Raw genomic sequence first — 16,861 nt, forward strand, 5'->3', positions numbered from 1 at the left:
GATTATGTTAGGTCAGCAACTAGTCACAGAAAAACACAGCCATTTTTCCAGCCAAAGAGAGGAGTTACAAAAAGCAGAAATGGAGATAAAATGAATCACTAACCTTTGATGATCTTCATCAGATGACACTCATAGGACTTCATGTTACACAATACATGGATGTTTTCTTCGATAAAGTTCATATTTATATCCAAAAATCTCAGTTTACATTGGCGCATTATGGTCAGTAATGTTTTGCTTCGAAAACATCCGGTGATTTTTGCAGAGAGCCACATCAATTTACAGAAATACTCATCATAAATGTTGATGAAAATACAAGTGTTATACATGGAATTATAGATCCACTTCTCCTTAATGCAACCGCTGCGTCAGATTTGATTTTTTTTTTACGGATAAAGCACACCATGCAATAATCTGAGTACGGCGCTCAGACACAAAAACAAGCCATACAGGTACCCGCCATGTTGTGGAGTCAACAGAAGTCAGAAATAGCATTAGAAATATTCACTTACCTTTGATGATCTTCATCAATGCACTCCCAGGAATCCCAGTTCCACAATAAATGTTTGTTTTGTTCGATAAAGTCCATAATTTATGTCCAAATTCCTCCTTTTTGTTCGCACATTTATGTCACAAATCCAAATTCATGAGGCGCGAGCACTAGGTCCAGACGAAAAGTCAAAAAGTTCCGTTACAGTTCGTAGAAACATGTCAAACGATGTATTGAATCAATCTTTAGGAAGTTTTTAACATAAATCTTCAATAATGTTTCAACCGGAGAATTCCTTTGTCTTTAGAAATACAATGGAACGCAGCTAACTCTCACGGGAGCGCGCGAGACTGAGCTCATGGCACTCTGCCAGACCTCTGGTTGAAACAGCTCTCATTCCTTCCTCCTTCACAGTAGAAGCCTCAAACAAGGTTCTAATGACTGTTGACATCTAGTGGAAGCCTTAGGAAGTGCAATCGGACCAAATTTCCACTCTATCTTGGATAGGCAAAGAGTTAGTATCTTGGATAGGCAAACCTCAGATTTTCCACTACCTCGTTGGATTTTTTCTCAGGTTTTTGCCTGCCATATGAGTTCTGTTATACTCACAGACATCATTCAAACAGTTTTAGAAACTTCAGAGTTTTTTTTTTTATCCAAATCTACCAATAATATGCATATCTTAGCTTCTGGGCCTGAGTAGCAGGCAGTTTACTCTGGGCACCTCTGGGCAAGCTACTCAATACTGCCCCCCATCCATAAGAAGTTTTAACAAACTAACGTTGGTAGAATTTTGATATCACAAACTGCAGTTTTAGGATGACGTCAAATCCCCCCCCCCCCTACAATTCCTTCACCTGACAGTTGGCTGCATCTGACAATGGCCCATCGAAACTACAACATAACTATATGGAAACTAATTTCACACACACAATAATAGCTGTAGCCTTAAGGCAATAATAAATGGACAATATTATCAATTGCCTTGTGAAGGAAGAGACTGCAGAGCAGCGTGGGTAATTGACAAAGAAAAAAAATCTACTTTTTTCAAATGATCTTACAGAGGTTCATGCTGGTCGTTTTCTATTGAAAGTTGGATTCTAAAGTTTCAAAAACACCTACATTTGTCAAACGACTCTTAAAATTGAGCAGATCGGCTCCATTTCATAATATCACTTTTGTCGAATTACCACAATTCCATGCGTTCCATACTTGAGCTCTCGTGGCACCATATAGCCTACGCTACTAAGCACAGCCTAGTAACATGATAAAACTTAAAATATGCTGTTCTGTTCTTTTGAAATCCTTTTTCTTTAATAATGTTTCCTAAGACCTGCCTTTAAAAGGGGCTCACGAGTGGGGCAGCGGTCTAGGCACTGCATCTCAGTACTAGAGGCGTCACTACAGACCCTGGTTCGATTCCAGGCTGTATCACATCTGGCTGTGATTGGGAGTCCCATAGGGTGGCGTCGTTAGGGTTTGGCTGAGGTAGGCTGTCATTGTAAATAAGGATTTGTGCTTAACTGACTTGCCTAGTTAAATAAAACGAGATAATTAATTTTCTTTGTGCTGGTGTAGAACACTGAAGTGTTTTTTTCCCCCTCGTTTCTACATAGAGCCTATTGTAACAAACGATTGAAATTGCTATTGTGTTCTTTGAAATGTGTTTCGTATTCTATTGTTACCTAAGACCTTCATAAACACAACCAAATTATTATTATTGCGATAGCCTATATTGAATGTATTTATTAGGCCGTTAGAATGTTGACGCCCCAAAGGCGTGAACTGGGATGCCTTGAGACCCGGCCATTTCCGGTGTTAAAGATGGGGTTTGCCAGAGGCAAGCAAAACACAGTGGTAAAATAAACTGTTGTTTTTACGGATCGGCCAAGGCAATAACTGTCTCTGCAGGCGCCTCCAATAATGATGTGTTGTCAACATCTGACACAATACATCACTTCCACACTCCTAGTGTAAACCATTAGATCTCAGATTCTACTAACTCATTCACAGCATCCATACAGACCCATCAGGTATTCCAGGCTGCAGTCCCCCCCCCCCCCCCCCCCCCCACACACACACACACACTTTCTACCAGACCTGGGTTCGAGTACTATTTGCAATCATTTCAAATACTTTATCTGGGCTTGAATATGCTTGCCTGGCACAATGGAACCAATTAAATGGCACACCTGGCACCCCAGGCAGGCTAGAGAAGACACTAGAAGTATTTGTAAGATGTCTCTCACACAGTCATAGCACAGGATTAACTACCTCACCCCCTGTAGAAAGTGAAGCAGGCCTACTCTGTGTCTGTTGAACTGCTTTACCCCCTGTAGAAAGTGAAGCAGGCCTACTCTGTGTCTGTTGAACTGCTTCACCCCCTGTAGAAAGTGAAGCAGGCCTACTCTGTGTCTGTTGAAGTGCTTTCAGCCCCTGTAGAAAGTGAAGCAGGCCTACTCTGTGTCTGTTGAACTGCTTCACCCCCTGTAGAAAGTGAAGCAGGCCTACTCTGTGTCTGTTGAAGTGCTTTCAGCCCCTGTAGAAAGTGAAGCAGGCCTACTCTGTGTCTGTTGAACTGCTTCACCCCCTGTAGAAAGTGAAGCAGGCCTACTCTGTGTCTGTTGAAGTGCTTTCAGCCCCTGTAGAAAGTGAAGCAGGACTACTCTGTGTCTGTTGAAGTGCTTTCAGCCCAGATCAAATTGTAAAAAGTCCACGCAGAGCCATGTACGTTGCATTCGGGAAGTCTTCAGACCCCTTTTATACATTTTGTTATGTTACAGTCTTATTTTAAAATGTATTACATCTTTTTTTTCTCATCAATCTACACAATACCCCATAATGACAAAGCGAAAAAAGGTTTTTAGATTTTTTTTGCTAATTTATTAAAAATAATTAACAAACCTTATTTACACAAGTATTCCGACCCTTTGCAATGAGACTCAAAATTGAGCTCAGGTGCATCCTGTTTCCATTGGTTATCCTTGAGATGTTTCTACAACTTGATTGGAGTCCACCTGTGGTAAATTCAACTGATTGGACATGTTTTGGAAAGGCACACACTTGTCTATGTAAGGTCCCACAGTTGACTGAAAACCAAACGATGAGGTCGAAGGAATTGTCCATAGAGCTCCGAGACAGGATTGTGTCGAGGCACAGATCTGGGGATGGGTACCAAAAAATTCCTGCAGCATTGAAGGTCCCCAAGAACACAGTGGCCTCAATCATTCTTAAGTGGAAGAAGTTTGGAACCACCGAGACTCTTCCTAGAGCTGGCCGCCCGGACAAACTGAGCAATCGGGGGAGAAGGGCCTTGGTCGGGGAGGTGACCAATGGTCACTCTGACAGAGCTCCAGAGTTCCTCTGTGGAGATGGGAGAACCTTCCAGAAGGACAACCATCTCTGCAGCACTCCACTAATCAGGCCTTTATGGTAGAGTGGCCAGACGGAAGCCACTCCTCAGTAAAAGGCACATGGCAGCCCGCTTGGAGTTTGTCAAAAGGCACTGTGGTCTGATGAAGCCAAGATTGAACTCTTTGGTCTGAATGCCAAGCGTCACGTCTGGAGGAAACCTGGCACCAAACAGTAGTTTATGGCTCTGTTTTAAATGTACCTGCAGTGGTATGTTATAGTCATCGAGGGGCCTGCTTTTTCCATTCGGTGTAGACGCTTCCAATAGGCACAGCTCTAGGATCAGCTTACTCGGTTTACCCAGAATTAGAGGGGAGAATTCAAAACTGATCAAAGATCAGTGTCTAGGGGTTTTTCCACTATGGGACAGAGTCCCATCTGAACAACTGGTGGACGTGCAGGATCTGGCTGAGTGATGGAGTTTCCGCTGGGCTTGGTGACATGTTAACTCCAAGACACTGGTCTCGGATCAGGTTTTCCCTTTGAATGGTTAAGGTTTAGGGTCAGTAGGCCGATCCTAGATCCAGTGTTTCCCCTATATGCATTTAGCAGCAGCGCACCGCCACTGCAAAGGAAAAAGAAGAAAAAAATCAATGTGTGATTTTTATTTGTTATTTTTTGGGGGGGGGTGGTAAAACGTTTTCAGTGTAAACTGAAACAACTAAATCCAGATATTAAGTATGTAGAAAATATAATGGAGCTATATCGTTTTTAAATAAGAATCTTTGAGAACTAACAATCACCAAAATAAAAACTAGACAGGAGAATCAAAATCTCATGGCATGGGGCCCCCATTTATTTTATGTTTAGTCACTCGTATAAGAACACGGCATAAGCAATCCCAAAATGTGTAGAATTTCAGGAAATTAGCTTCAAAACAGCAACATTTTGTCTCTGCGGCTAAGAGGGCCACTAAAACCGTGCCATTGGCCACGCCCCTACCACGTCCCCCCCATCCCCTCCTCACTAACTTTGCCACCGCTACTGAAAAAAATCATAGGGGAAACACTGCTAGATCTGCAGCTAAGGGGAAACTTGGAACGGGTTGAATAGTAGACTTTGCTTCTCTTTATTTTCTCTCCTCTTTCCCCTGTTTATCCTCCCTCCCCCTCTTCTTTCCCCTGTCTCTTTCCCCTGTTTCTCCTCCTCCCTCCCCCTCTTCTTTCCCCTGTCTCTTTCCCCTGTTTCTCCTCCTCCCTCCCCCTCTTCTTTCCCCTGTCTCTTTCCCCTGTTTCTCCTCCTCCCTCCCCCTCTTCTTTCGCCTGTCTCTTTCCCCTGTTTCTCCTCCTCCCTCCCCCTCTTCTTTGTCGTTTGGCTGGCACTGAAACTGGAGAGCTAGTAAACATTGTGGCCTCACTACTCTAGCCCCACAATTGGTAGAAGCACTAGCTATTTATTCTGGTCTTTTCATTGAGGTTTGTATCCACATGTTTCACCTAGAGCTGGGACGGTGAAGCGAGGAAAAAAATAAAAAATAAAATGTGGTGCACATTAATGTTATGAAGTTGTCTTTCGATTTATCGTTATCGCATCAATTCAGGCAAGTTATCGCGATATGGATTATTGTCCATATCGCCCAGCCCTAGTTTTACCATGAACATTATACTATTCTTAAAGAGTTCCAAAATGACCAGTAACACAGAACACAGTAGAAAGACGGGGGTCTCTTTTAACATGGGGCCCTGGAGAGAAGTAGTGACCTATATACATGCTGAACTACAGTGCATTCTGAAAGTATTCAGATCCCATGACTTTCTCTACATTTTGTTACGTTACAGACTTATTCTGGAATGTATTACATTTATGGGGGGGACTATCTACACAATACCCCATAATGATAAAGCAAAAAGAGTTTATTTAAAATGTAAAAGATTGAAATATCACCTTTGATAAGACCCTTTACTCGGTACTTTGTTAAAGCACTTTTGGCAGTGATTACAGCATTGAGTCATTTTTGTATGACGCTACAAGTTTGGCACACCTGTATTTGGGGAGTTTCTCCCATTCTTCTCTGCAGATCCTCTCAAGCTCTGTCTGGTTGGATGGGGAGCTTTGCTGTACAGCTATTTTCAGGTCTCCAGAGATGTTCGATCGGGTTCAAGTCCGGGCTCTGGCTGGTCCACTCAAAGACATTCAGAGACTTGTCCCGAAGCCACTCCTGCGTTGTCTTTGCTGGGTGCTCAGGGTCATTGTCCTGTAGGAAGGTGAACCTTCTCTCCAGTCTGAGGTCCTGAGCACTCTGGAGAAGGTTTTCATCAAGGATCTCTCTGTACTTTGCAAGAAACAAGATTCTCTGGTCTGATGAAACCAAGATTGAACTCTTTGGCCTGAATGCCAAGTGTTACGTCTGGAGGAAACCTGGCCCCATCCCTACGGTGAAGCATGGTGGTGGCAGCATCATGCTGTGGGGATGTTTTTCAGCGGCAGGGACTGGGAGGCTAGTTAGGATCGAGGGAAAGATGAATGGAGCAAAGTACTGAAAGATCGTTGAAAACCTGCTCCAGAGAGCTCAGGACCTCAGACTGGGGTGAAGGTTCACCTTCCAACAGGACAATGACCATAAGCACACAGCCAAGACAACGCAGGAGTGGCTTCAGGACAAGTCTCTGAATGTCCTTGAGTGGCCCAGCCAGAGCCTGAACTTGAACCCGATCGATCGTCTCTGGAGAGACCTGAAAATCGCTGTGCGGCAACACTCCCCATCCAACCTGACAGAGGTTTAGAGGATCTGCAGAGAATGAGAGAGAATCACCAAATACAGGTGTGCCAATCTTGTAGCGTCATACCCAAGACTCGAGGCTGTAATAGCTACCAGGTGCTTCAACAAAGTACTGAGTAAAGGGTGTTGAATACTTATGTAAATGTTATATTTCAATATTGTTTAAAAATAAATAATACATTTGCAATAAAAAAAATAACCTGGTTTTGCTTTGTCATTATTGTGTGTAGATTGATGATGAAAAAAGAAATGAATACATTTTAAAATAAGGGTGTCCCGTAACAAAATGCGGAAAAAGTCAAGGGGTCTCAATACTTTCCGAATGCACTGGTGAATTATATACAGGGCATTCGGAAAGTATATATGGTGAACTAATATATATGGTGAACTAATATATATGGTGAACTAATATATATGGTGAACTAATATATATGGTGAACTAATATATATGGTGAACTATATGTCGCGTCTGTCTCGTGCCAGAAGAAAACAACATATGGTGAATAATGGGTCATGGAAGGGCGTCTGTTGTCCTTCTCTCATCTTAAACTCCTCCCTCTTTTTATCTTCTCCAACTTTTCTAGAAAATCGACGCCCAGGCGATCGAGGAGTTCTACGGTCTAACGTCGGACATTTCCAAGAACTCTGAGTCCGGTTACATCCTGTTCTACCAGTCCCGGGACTGAACCAGCCAATGCGATTTGGACTCAGCATAGGGAGGGGCTTGGGCTGCCACAGGCCCCGCCCATCCCACCATCTGTTATAAATATTCAGGCTTTACAGCAGAGCTTTGCACTGTGGAGCGCCAGGAGGATGGATGGAGGGTCTTCAGCAGACAGGAGCCAACGATGGCCGAGCAACCCATCAGTGTGACAGGATATGACTTCATTGGAGAAGAAGATCAGCGATCAGGGATCGTTATGCTTCGTCATAGTCATCATCATCCTAGTCAAGATCGTCCTGATGGTCTCTCTCTCTATGGTTTGACGGTAGATTAGAAAATATGTTGGCTTGGCTAGCTCGCCGCTTACATAGCGTGTTGTCATTACTGGTGTCCTTGTCATACATAGTGCCACTGCGGTGGTGTTAAACAGCAGTTTGGTAGGATGAAAAGTAGATCTGCCATTTCCAGAATGTTCTCCTTTTCTTTGTCGTTGTTGGTTTGGAGAGTGGGGTGGAGAGAAGAGTTTGGTCCCTTTTTGCAGCTCAGCAGGCCAGATCTGGCTGTGTTATATTATGGTTTGGATGCCAAAAGCTGCACGTATATCTGTTTTTAAAGGGACACGTGTGCTCTCTAGCCCCCCCCCCCCCCCCCCCCCACCCCACTCTCCCTCTGGCAACAACAGCAAACTACACCACACACACTACAAAACGCCTGCCAACCATGTGTGTATGTTGTATGTCTCCTAATCAAGCAAGTTCCTCATTGGTGTCAATGGCAGTGTTTCAAATGGCACCCTATTTATTTATCTAGTGCACTCCAAACGTAGTGCACTAGATATGGAGTAGGTCCTCATTTAGCTCCTCCACTTCCTGTCACCTGATCTCAACCTTCCAATCAGAGCCTGATGTAGACAGATGTTTATTTTCTTCTTTGAACGCACAAGTTAACCAAACATAGCTGTTGTTTGGTAATGTTAAATATGTGTTACACTGCCAGTTGGAGTAACTAACTTCACTCTTTATAGTCTACGTCCCAATATCTATACTAGCACACTGCTAAGTAGTATGCTAGTGCAGATTTTGGAACAGAACCGATTTCTCTCAACAGAGAGCAAACTGGAATATGGCCCACTATTCATAAAGCTTCTCAGAGTAGGAGTGCTAATCGAGTATTGGTTTGGCCATGTAGATCATAACCAATCAGATTTCTATGGACAGAGACCTGATCCTAGATCACAGGTTTTATGAATACATAGCTCTGACATGGGAGGTGTTTTATATATTATATTAGCTAGGACTAGAGTGGGTCCTGTGTTAAGTTGAATGTACAGTAAGGAACTGGCTGCTCATTGGTTGGCCCGTACACAGGGCCTGGGGTTTTCACCTATCCTGACCAGTACTAGTTATATCTGCATCCCAAATGGCACCCTATTCTCTACGTAGTGCACTATTTTGTTTAACTTTGGCTCGTAGGGTCTCATAGGCGCATTTGGAGTGTGGTAGAGTTAAACTCATTAACTTAGGCCTATTGTAGACCTATCTACCTAGTAAACACTAGTACACTCCTCTAGCCTATAGGCTACTATCTACCTAGTAAACACTAGTACACTCCTCTAGCCTATAGGCTACTATCTACCTAGTAAACACTAGTACACTCCTCTAGCCTATAGGCTACTATCTACCTAGTAAACACTAGTACACTCTAGCCTATAGGCTACTATCTACCTAGTAAACACTAGTACACTCCTCTAGCCTATAGGCTACTATCTACCTAGTAAACACTAGTACACTCTAGCCTATAGGCTACTATCTACCTAGTAAACACTAGTACACTCTAGCCTATAGGCTACTATCTACCTAGTAAACACTAGTACACTCCTCTAGCCTATAGGCTACTATCTACCTAGTAAACACTAGTACACTCTAGCCTATAGGCTACTATCTACCTAGTAAACACTAGTACACTCCTCTAGCCTATAGGCTACTATCTACCTAGTAAACACTAGTACACTCCTCTAGCCTATAGGCTACTATCTACCTAGTAAACACTAGTACACTCCTCTAGCCTATAGGCTACTATCTACCTAGTAAACACTAGTACACTCTAGCCTATAGGCTACTATCTACCTAGTAAACACTAGTACACTCCTCTAGCCTATAGGCTACTATCTACCTAGTAAACACTAGTACACTCTAGCCTATAGGCTACTATCTACCTAGTAAACACTAGTACACTCTAGCCTATAGGCTACTATCTACCTAGTAAACACTAGTACACTCCTCTAGCCTATAGGCTACTATCTACCTAGTAAACACTAGTACACTCTAGACTATAGGCTACTATCTACCTAGTAAACACTAGTACACTCCTCTAGCCTATAGGCTACTATCTACCTAGTAAACACTAGTACACTCTAGCCTACAGGCTACTATCTACCTAGTAAACACTAGTACACTCCTCTAGCCTATAGGCTACTATCTACCTAGTAAACACTAGTACACTCCTCTAGCCTATAGGCTACTATCTACCTAGTAAACACTAGTACACTCCTCTAGCCTATAGGCTACTATCTACCTAGTAAATACTAGTACACTCTAGCCTATAGGCTACTATCTACCTAGTAAACACGAGTACACTCTAGCCTATAGGCTACTATCTACCTAGTAAACACTAGTACACTCTAGCCTATAGGCTACTATCTACCTAGTAAACACTAGTACACTCTAGCCTATAGGCTACTATCTACCTAGTAAACACTAGTACACTCCTCTAGCCTATAGGCTACTATCTACCTAGTAAACACTAGTACACTCTAGCCTATAGGCTACTATCTACCTAGTAAACACTAGTACACTCCTCTAGCCTATAGGCTACTATCTACCTAGTAAACACTAGTACACTCCTCTAGCCTATAGGCTACTATCTACCTAGTAAACACTAGTACACTCCTCTAGCCTATAGGCTACTATCTACCTAGTAAACACTAGTACACTCCTCTAGCCTATAGGCTACTATCTACCTAGTAAACACTAGTACACTCTAGCCTATAGGCTACTATCTACCTAGTAAACACTAGTACACTCCTCTAGCCTATAGGCTACTATCTACCTAGTAAACACTAGTACACTCCTCTAGCCTATAGGCTACTATCTACCTAGTAAACACTAGTACACTCTAGCCTATAGGCTACTATCTACCTAGTAAACACTAGTACACTCTAGCCTATATGGTTCACTCTCTCTGAGTCACAAAGGACACCCTATTTCTCGTGTGTGTGTGTGTGTGTGTGTGTGTGTGTGTGTTAAACAGTAGTTTGACCCTTTTCTTTCTCTATAGGTTATTGCTGACAGTGCGATTGACACACACACACACAGCCAACACACTTGGGTTGATTTTTGTGTTTGGAGCAAGCGACCCGCGAACACACACACACACACACACACACACACACACACACACACACACACACACAGAGAGAGCAGGACACAGTACAGAAAAACAGCTTTCCGTAGTGTGTATTCCAGCCTAGCTTAGAGGGACATGAAATGCAGCCTGATGGTCCGTAAATACTGTTTAGCTCGAGCAGCTTCATATGTTACCAACACACTACACTGGTATGTAATGAATCCTGTTTTACTTCCTGGTTCTGTCTCAGTAGTCTAACGGGGCATCTTCATCTCTCCATCTGCAGTGATGTAGAAACACTGGGTAGGGGACAGCAACTATTTATGCCTTTCCAGGTATTTGCTTTCACCAGTCCAGTCCTCTCACATCAATGCAGATGAAGGAAAGGAAACTAGAGGAGAGGACACCGCGTTAGACTATTGTGACTCAGCCCCTCCATGTATGAGAGGAGTTCAAAGGTCATTTTAGCTGTTGGGTCTTTTTAGGTTGAAGTTGACCCCCAGACACAGATCTAGGATCTGTGGGATCTACCTTTACCATTATTCCTCAACTTGACCATTTAGGTTGGAAACCTCTAAAACAGACCACAGATCAGTCTGTAAAGGCGTTTTTAGCCGTTCTGTTTCTTTAAATGTGCTGACACGCCGTGTCCCAAATGACACCCCTATTCCCTATAGAGGGCACTGATTTTGACCAGAGCCCTGTGGCACCCTATTCCCTATATAGGGAACTGATTTTGACCAGAGCCCTGTGGCATTCTCGGCCCTATATAGGGAACTGATTTTGACCAGAGCCCTGTGGCACTCTATTCCCTATATAGGGCACTGATTTTGACCAGAGCCCTGTGGCACTCTATTCCCTATAGAGGGCACTGATTTTGACCAGAGCCCTGTGGCACTCTATTCCCTATATAGGGCACTGATTTTGACCAGAGCCCTGTGGCACTCTATGCCCTATATAGGGCACTGATTTTGACCAGAGCCCTGTGTACCAGATTGGGAATATCGGGACGCACCCATACCACCGCACCTCCATCAAATGGATGAGATGGAGAGGGATGTTAAACAAGGATGGGGAACAACCTATATTAAAACTAGGGTCTGTTGTTTTTATTTAAGTATCATTATTTACGAATGTTATGTTGACTTTTTCCTAGATGTGTCTTTAAAAAAAATATATATATATATGTATATTTGACTAATTTAGTCCTGCCATTCTTGTGTAGGCATCTGAGATGAATGTGGTTTGGAATTATTTGGGGGTAATATTTCAGAGATGTTCCGTTCCAAATGGCAACCTATTCCCTATTTTAGTGCACTACTTTTGACCATGTTTTCCCATAGGGCTCTGGTCAAAAGTAGTTCACTATATAGGGAATAAGGTGCTGTTTGGAACAGAGATATTTACAATGTGTAAATATAAGATATTATTGGGGTATAATTATTTGCTTGAGAAAGGGGTCCATGCGTTAACGTGATCGGTAATGTTACATTTGGGTCTAGTGTTTTTCTTGACCTCGTGACCTAACCAGGAAAAACTCTGCACCCTAGTAATAGCTTCTAACTAATATCTAGGGCCCAAGTTTAGGAAAAACTCCCTGGTCCTAGAAATATTACCTGGCCAATATGAAAGCACTCCCTCGCCAAACTAAATACATTTTTTATAAATAATCAATGATGCAAAGCCATTATGCTCTGTTTGTAGAATCTTCTTCTTTTGAATGACTTTGCAGGGTAATTTTATCTTTCTAACCAAACCATATTAAAAAGAGTGGGGTCAATTCCATTTCAAATGCCAGTCAACTAAACTTGACATGGGAGACTCGTCGATGGATGTCCACTTCACTTATTTAAGTAGCCATGGATGTAAATGGAATTGAACCTGATTCTGCTGTAGAAAGTTGAAGTGGACGTTGAGGGAGCAAGCAGGGTGCATTGTGGTACAGACTGGTCTCGGCCCAGATGCAGTGAAGCTTGATATGGTCAAATAAAAGGTCTCCGATAAATAAACTACTGGTGTTAGATGGGGAGGAAGAAAACGAACTGAACTGCGTTGTCATTTTTCCCTCAGTCTGTCTCTGAGTGCTAGTTCTGTTACATTGTACATTTTATAAGTACTGTCGAACATGTACAGCTTTTTTTACTGGTAAAAACGGGATGTCCTCTCGTGTTGCTGCTGTGTCTACTGACTCCCATCATTGTTCTACAGTCATGTATTTTCCAGAACTACACGACAATCCCCCCCAAAAAATGACTACAGAAATTCCCCGAACGTTACACATTAGGAATGTACTTGAATGATAACCGGCGTCTTCTTGCTTCACAAAGCTGGGAATCAACAACCCACTTTCGTCTTTTGAGATCTGTTTTACCCCCTGATAATATTTCCCCCATTTGTATTCAATAAAGAATGACGAAGCAACAATTGTACATTTTAATTTGGATCAGGTATATAATAATTGTAAGATACAACTGTCAAAAAAAATAGACAAACGTCAAGGTTTAGCTACACCTTGAGGGACTCTCGCTTGTTAAAGTATAGAATAGTATTGCCAAGGTGAAGGATCTAAATATCCATTTAGCAAGTACCTCATGGAACAAGTATTGTGTTTAATTTCAACACAACTTAAAAGGATAAGAACACTAATACACATGCATACAAAATAAAAAGTGACAAAATACTACATTTACATGGTAAGGACAAGGTTATCATAAAGTAGAAGTTGCTATAACAGGTGTGTCTCTTGTAGCCTGTACACGACGTTCTCTCTCAATCTTCAGGTACAGTTGAAGTCGGAAGTTTACGTACACTTAGGTTGGAGTCATTAAAACTCGTTTTTCAACCACTCCACAAATGTTTTAACAAACTGTAGTTTTGGCAAGTCGGTTAGGACATCTACTTTGTACATGACACAAGTAATTTTTCCAACAATTGTTTACAGACAGATTAATTCAATGTATCACAATTCCAGTGGGTCAGAAGTTTACATACACTAAGTTGACTGCCTTTAAACAGCTTGGAAAATTCCAGAAAATAATGTCATGGCTTTAGAAGCTTCTGATGGGCTAATTTACATCATTTGAGTCAATTGGAGGTGTACCTGTGGATGTATTTTAAGGTCTACCTTCAAACTCAGTGCCTCTTTGCTTGACATCATCGGAAAATCAAAAGATATCAGCCAAGACCACAGAAAAAAACATTTAGACCTCCACAAGTCTGGTTCATCATTGCGAGCAATTTCCAAACGCCTGAAGGTACCACGTTCATCTGTACGCAAGTATAAACACCATGGGACCAAGCAGCCGTCATACCGCTCAGGAAGGAGGAAGGAGATGTGTTCTGTCTCCTAGTACAAAAGTATCTATCCACAGTAAAACGAGTCCTATATCGACATAACCTGAAAGGCCGCTCAGCAAGGAAGAAGCCACTGCTCCAAAACCGCCATAAAAAAGCCAGACTACAGTTTGCAACTGCACATGGGGACAAAGATTGTACTTTTTGGAGAAATGTCCTCTGGTCTGATGAAATAAATATAACTGTTTGGTCATAATTACCATCGTTATGTTTGGAGGAAAAAGGGGGAGGCTTGCAAGTCAAAGAACACCATCCCAACTGTGAAGCACGGGGGTGGTAGCATCATGTTGTGGGGGTGCTTTGCTGCAGGAGGGACTGGTGCACTTCACAAAATAGATGGCTTCATGAGGAAGGAAAGTTATGTGGATATATTGAAGCAACATCTCAAGACATCAGTCAGGAAGTTAAAGCTTGGTCGCGAATGGGTCTTCCAAATGGACAAGGACCCCAAGCATACTTCCAAAGTTGTGGAAAAATGGCTTAAGGACATCAAAGTCAAGGTATTGGAGTGGCCATCACAAAGCCCTTACCACAATCCTATAGAAAATTTGTGGGCAGAACTGAAAAAGCTTGTGCGAGCAAGGAGGCCTACAAACCTGACTCAGTTACACCAGCTCTGTCAGGAGGAATGGGCCACAATTCACCCAATGTATTGTGGGAAGCTTGTGGAAGGCTACCCAAAAAGTTTGACCCAAGTTAATCAATTTAAAGGCAATACTACCAAATTCTAATTGAGTGTATGTAAACTTCTAACCCACTGGGAATGTAATTAAAGAAATAAAAGCTGAAATAAATGATTCTCTCTACTATTATTCTGACATTTCACATTCTTAAAATAAAGTGGTGAACCTAACTGACCTAAAACAGGGAATTTTTACTTGGATTAAATGTCAGGAATTGTGAAAACTTAGTTTAAATGTATTTGGCTAAGGTGTATGTAAACTTCCGACTTCAACTGCAGGTCTGTACACAGCATTCTCTCTCCATCTTCAGGTAGGTCTGTACACAGCATTCTCTCTCCATCTTCAGGTAGTTCTGTACACAGCATTCTCTCTCCATCTTCAGGCAGGTCTGTGCACAGCATTCTCTCTCCATCTTCAGGCAGGTCTGTGCACAGCATTCTCTCTCCATCTTCAGGTAGGTCTGTACACAGCATTCTCTCTCCATCTTCAGGCAGGTCTGTGCACAGCATTCTCTCTCCATCTTCAGGTAGGTCTGTACACAGCATTCTCTCTCCATCTTCAGGTAGGTCTGTACACAGCATTCTCTCTCCATCTTCAGGTAGGTCTGTACACAGCATTCTCTCTCCATCTTCAGGCAGGTCTGTACACAGCATTCTCTCAATCTTCAGGTAGGTCTGTACACAGCATTCTCTCTCCATCTTCAGGTAGGTCTGTACACAGCATTCTCTCTCCATCTTCAGGTAGGTCTGTACACAGCATTCTCTCTCCGTCTTCAGGTAGGTCTGTACACAGCATTCTCTCTCCATCTTCAGGTAGGTCTGTACACAGCATTCTCTCTCAATCTTCAGGTAGGTCTGTACACAGCATTCTCTCTCCATCTTCAGGTAGGTCTGTACACAGGATTCTCTCCATCTTCAGGTAGGTCTGTACACAGCATTCTCTCTCCATCTTCAGGTAGGTCTGTACAGTACACAGCATTCTCAGAATCTTTAGGTATATCTTAAAAAAAAAAAAACGTTTTTATTTAACCAATGTCTTTACTTGTAGAACATATCTACGGCCATATTGTCCCTGGTAGTTAATTCAAATAGTCCTATGAAGTGTGGTAACAATTCCAGTCCACAGCAGCCAGCCAGATGGTGTATATACGAGGTGTGGTAAAGGTTGCCCTCTTGTGGAATAGAAAGAAGAGGCCCCAATGTCTTGTTTTATGCATCAGAAGCTGAAGCAAAGAAGTTATATACACTTTTCGGTACATCTTACAGAACCGCCCCGCCCCCACCCCCCCACATCATTGTAACCAATGTTTCAAACTTAATTCATGAGCCTAGTAAAAAGCTGTACTATGATAAGGGATAGTGTACCATAACATAGTCTCCAGCCGCATCACACGGAGTCCAAAGAAGATATAGGAACAATGGTAAAAAAATATATAAAATTCCTCGGTAATGTTAGTCCCAAGCAGTGTTAGTATAAAACAGTCTGTTTAGTATGTTTGGGTTGTGCTTGTCTGACACGTGTATATACCCTCTCTCTCATGGTCAGGTGACCGGCTACCACTGGAGGCCCCCATAGAGTCCATGGTCCAACCACCTTCCATCAGCCTGGAAACTGGCTGCTCCAACGATTTCTAGTCCCAACCCGCCCCTGGAATGCGCTCACCCCTCCACCGCACCCCCCAGTGTCCTGTCCTATCATACCATGGTCTCCGACCCCGAGCTCTTCCCTGTGAAGAAGTCCCAGAAATAACTGGAATTACTAGGAGGTGGCTTCTCCCTCTCTTCCTGGGGCGTCTGCCTCACCCAGACACTGTTAGCCACCTGTTTCTCTCTCTCCTCCTGGGGTGTCTGCCTCACCCAGACACTGTTATCCCCCTGTCCTCCCAGGCTGGAGCATGAGGCAGCCCCCAGGGTGAAGCTCAGATCTTCCCCCAGCGGAGCCCTCTGTTCCTGGGCATGGTAGCTGTCCTCTGGGTGGACTCTGGAGCTGCTAGAGGACTGGGCCAGACTCAGGAGGTTGTGGTTGGAGTGGAACTGTCTCATCTGGCCGATGGACTTGGACAGGATCACGTTGGAGCCTATGGAGGGAAAGATGTGTTGTTATTCTAGATGATGTCATTTAGAAGGGTGTTTATT

The 16,861-nt window shown here is 43.0% G+C and overlaps 2 protein-coding genes across 3 annotated transcripts in view; one reads left to right on the forward strand and one right to left on the reverse strand.

Annotated features, from left to right (window-relative positions):
• LOC139561758 (ubiquitin carboxyl-terminal hydrolase 12-like) overlaps window positions 1-13,113 on the forward strand; it is a 26,563-nt gene extending 13,450 nt beyond the window's left edge. Inside the window, exon 10 of the mRNA XM_071379037.1 lies at window positions 7,205-13,113. Coding sequence (XP_071235138.1) covers window positions 7,205-7,306 — 102 coding nt within the window. The 3' untranslated portion in view covers window positions 7,307-13,113. The remainder of the gene's footprint in view (window positions 1-7,204) is intronic.
• The window catches only part of LOC139561757 (rho GTPase-activating protein 6-like), a 133,632-nt gene continuing 129,879 nt past the window's right edge, over window positions 13,109-16,861 (reverse strand). For both annotated transcript variants that reach the window (XM_071379035.1, XM_071379036.1), the window contains exon 13: window positions 13,109-16,803. In XM_071379035.1, coding sequence (XP_071235136.1) covers window positions 16,421-16,803 — 383 coding nt within the window. In that variant the 3' untranslated portion in view covers window positions 13,109-16,420. The remainder of the gene's footprint in view (window positions 16,804-16,861) is intronic.

This window comes from Salvelinus alpinus, chromosome 31, assembly GCF_045679555.1.
Source record: "Salvelinus alpinus chromosome 31, SLU_Salpinus.1, whole genome shotgun sequence".
NCBI classification, from domain to species: domain Eukaryota; kingdom Metazoa; phylum Chordata; class Actinopteri; order Salmoniformes; family Salmonidae; genus Salvelinus; species Salvelinus alpinus.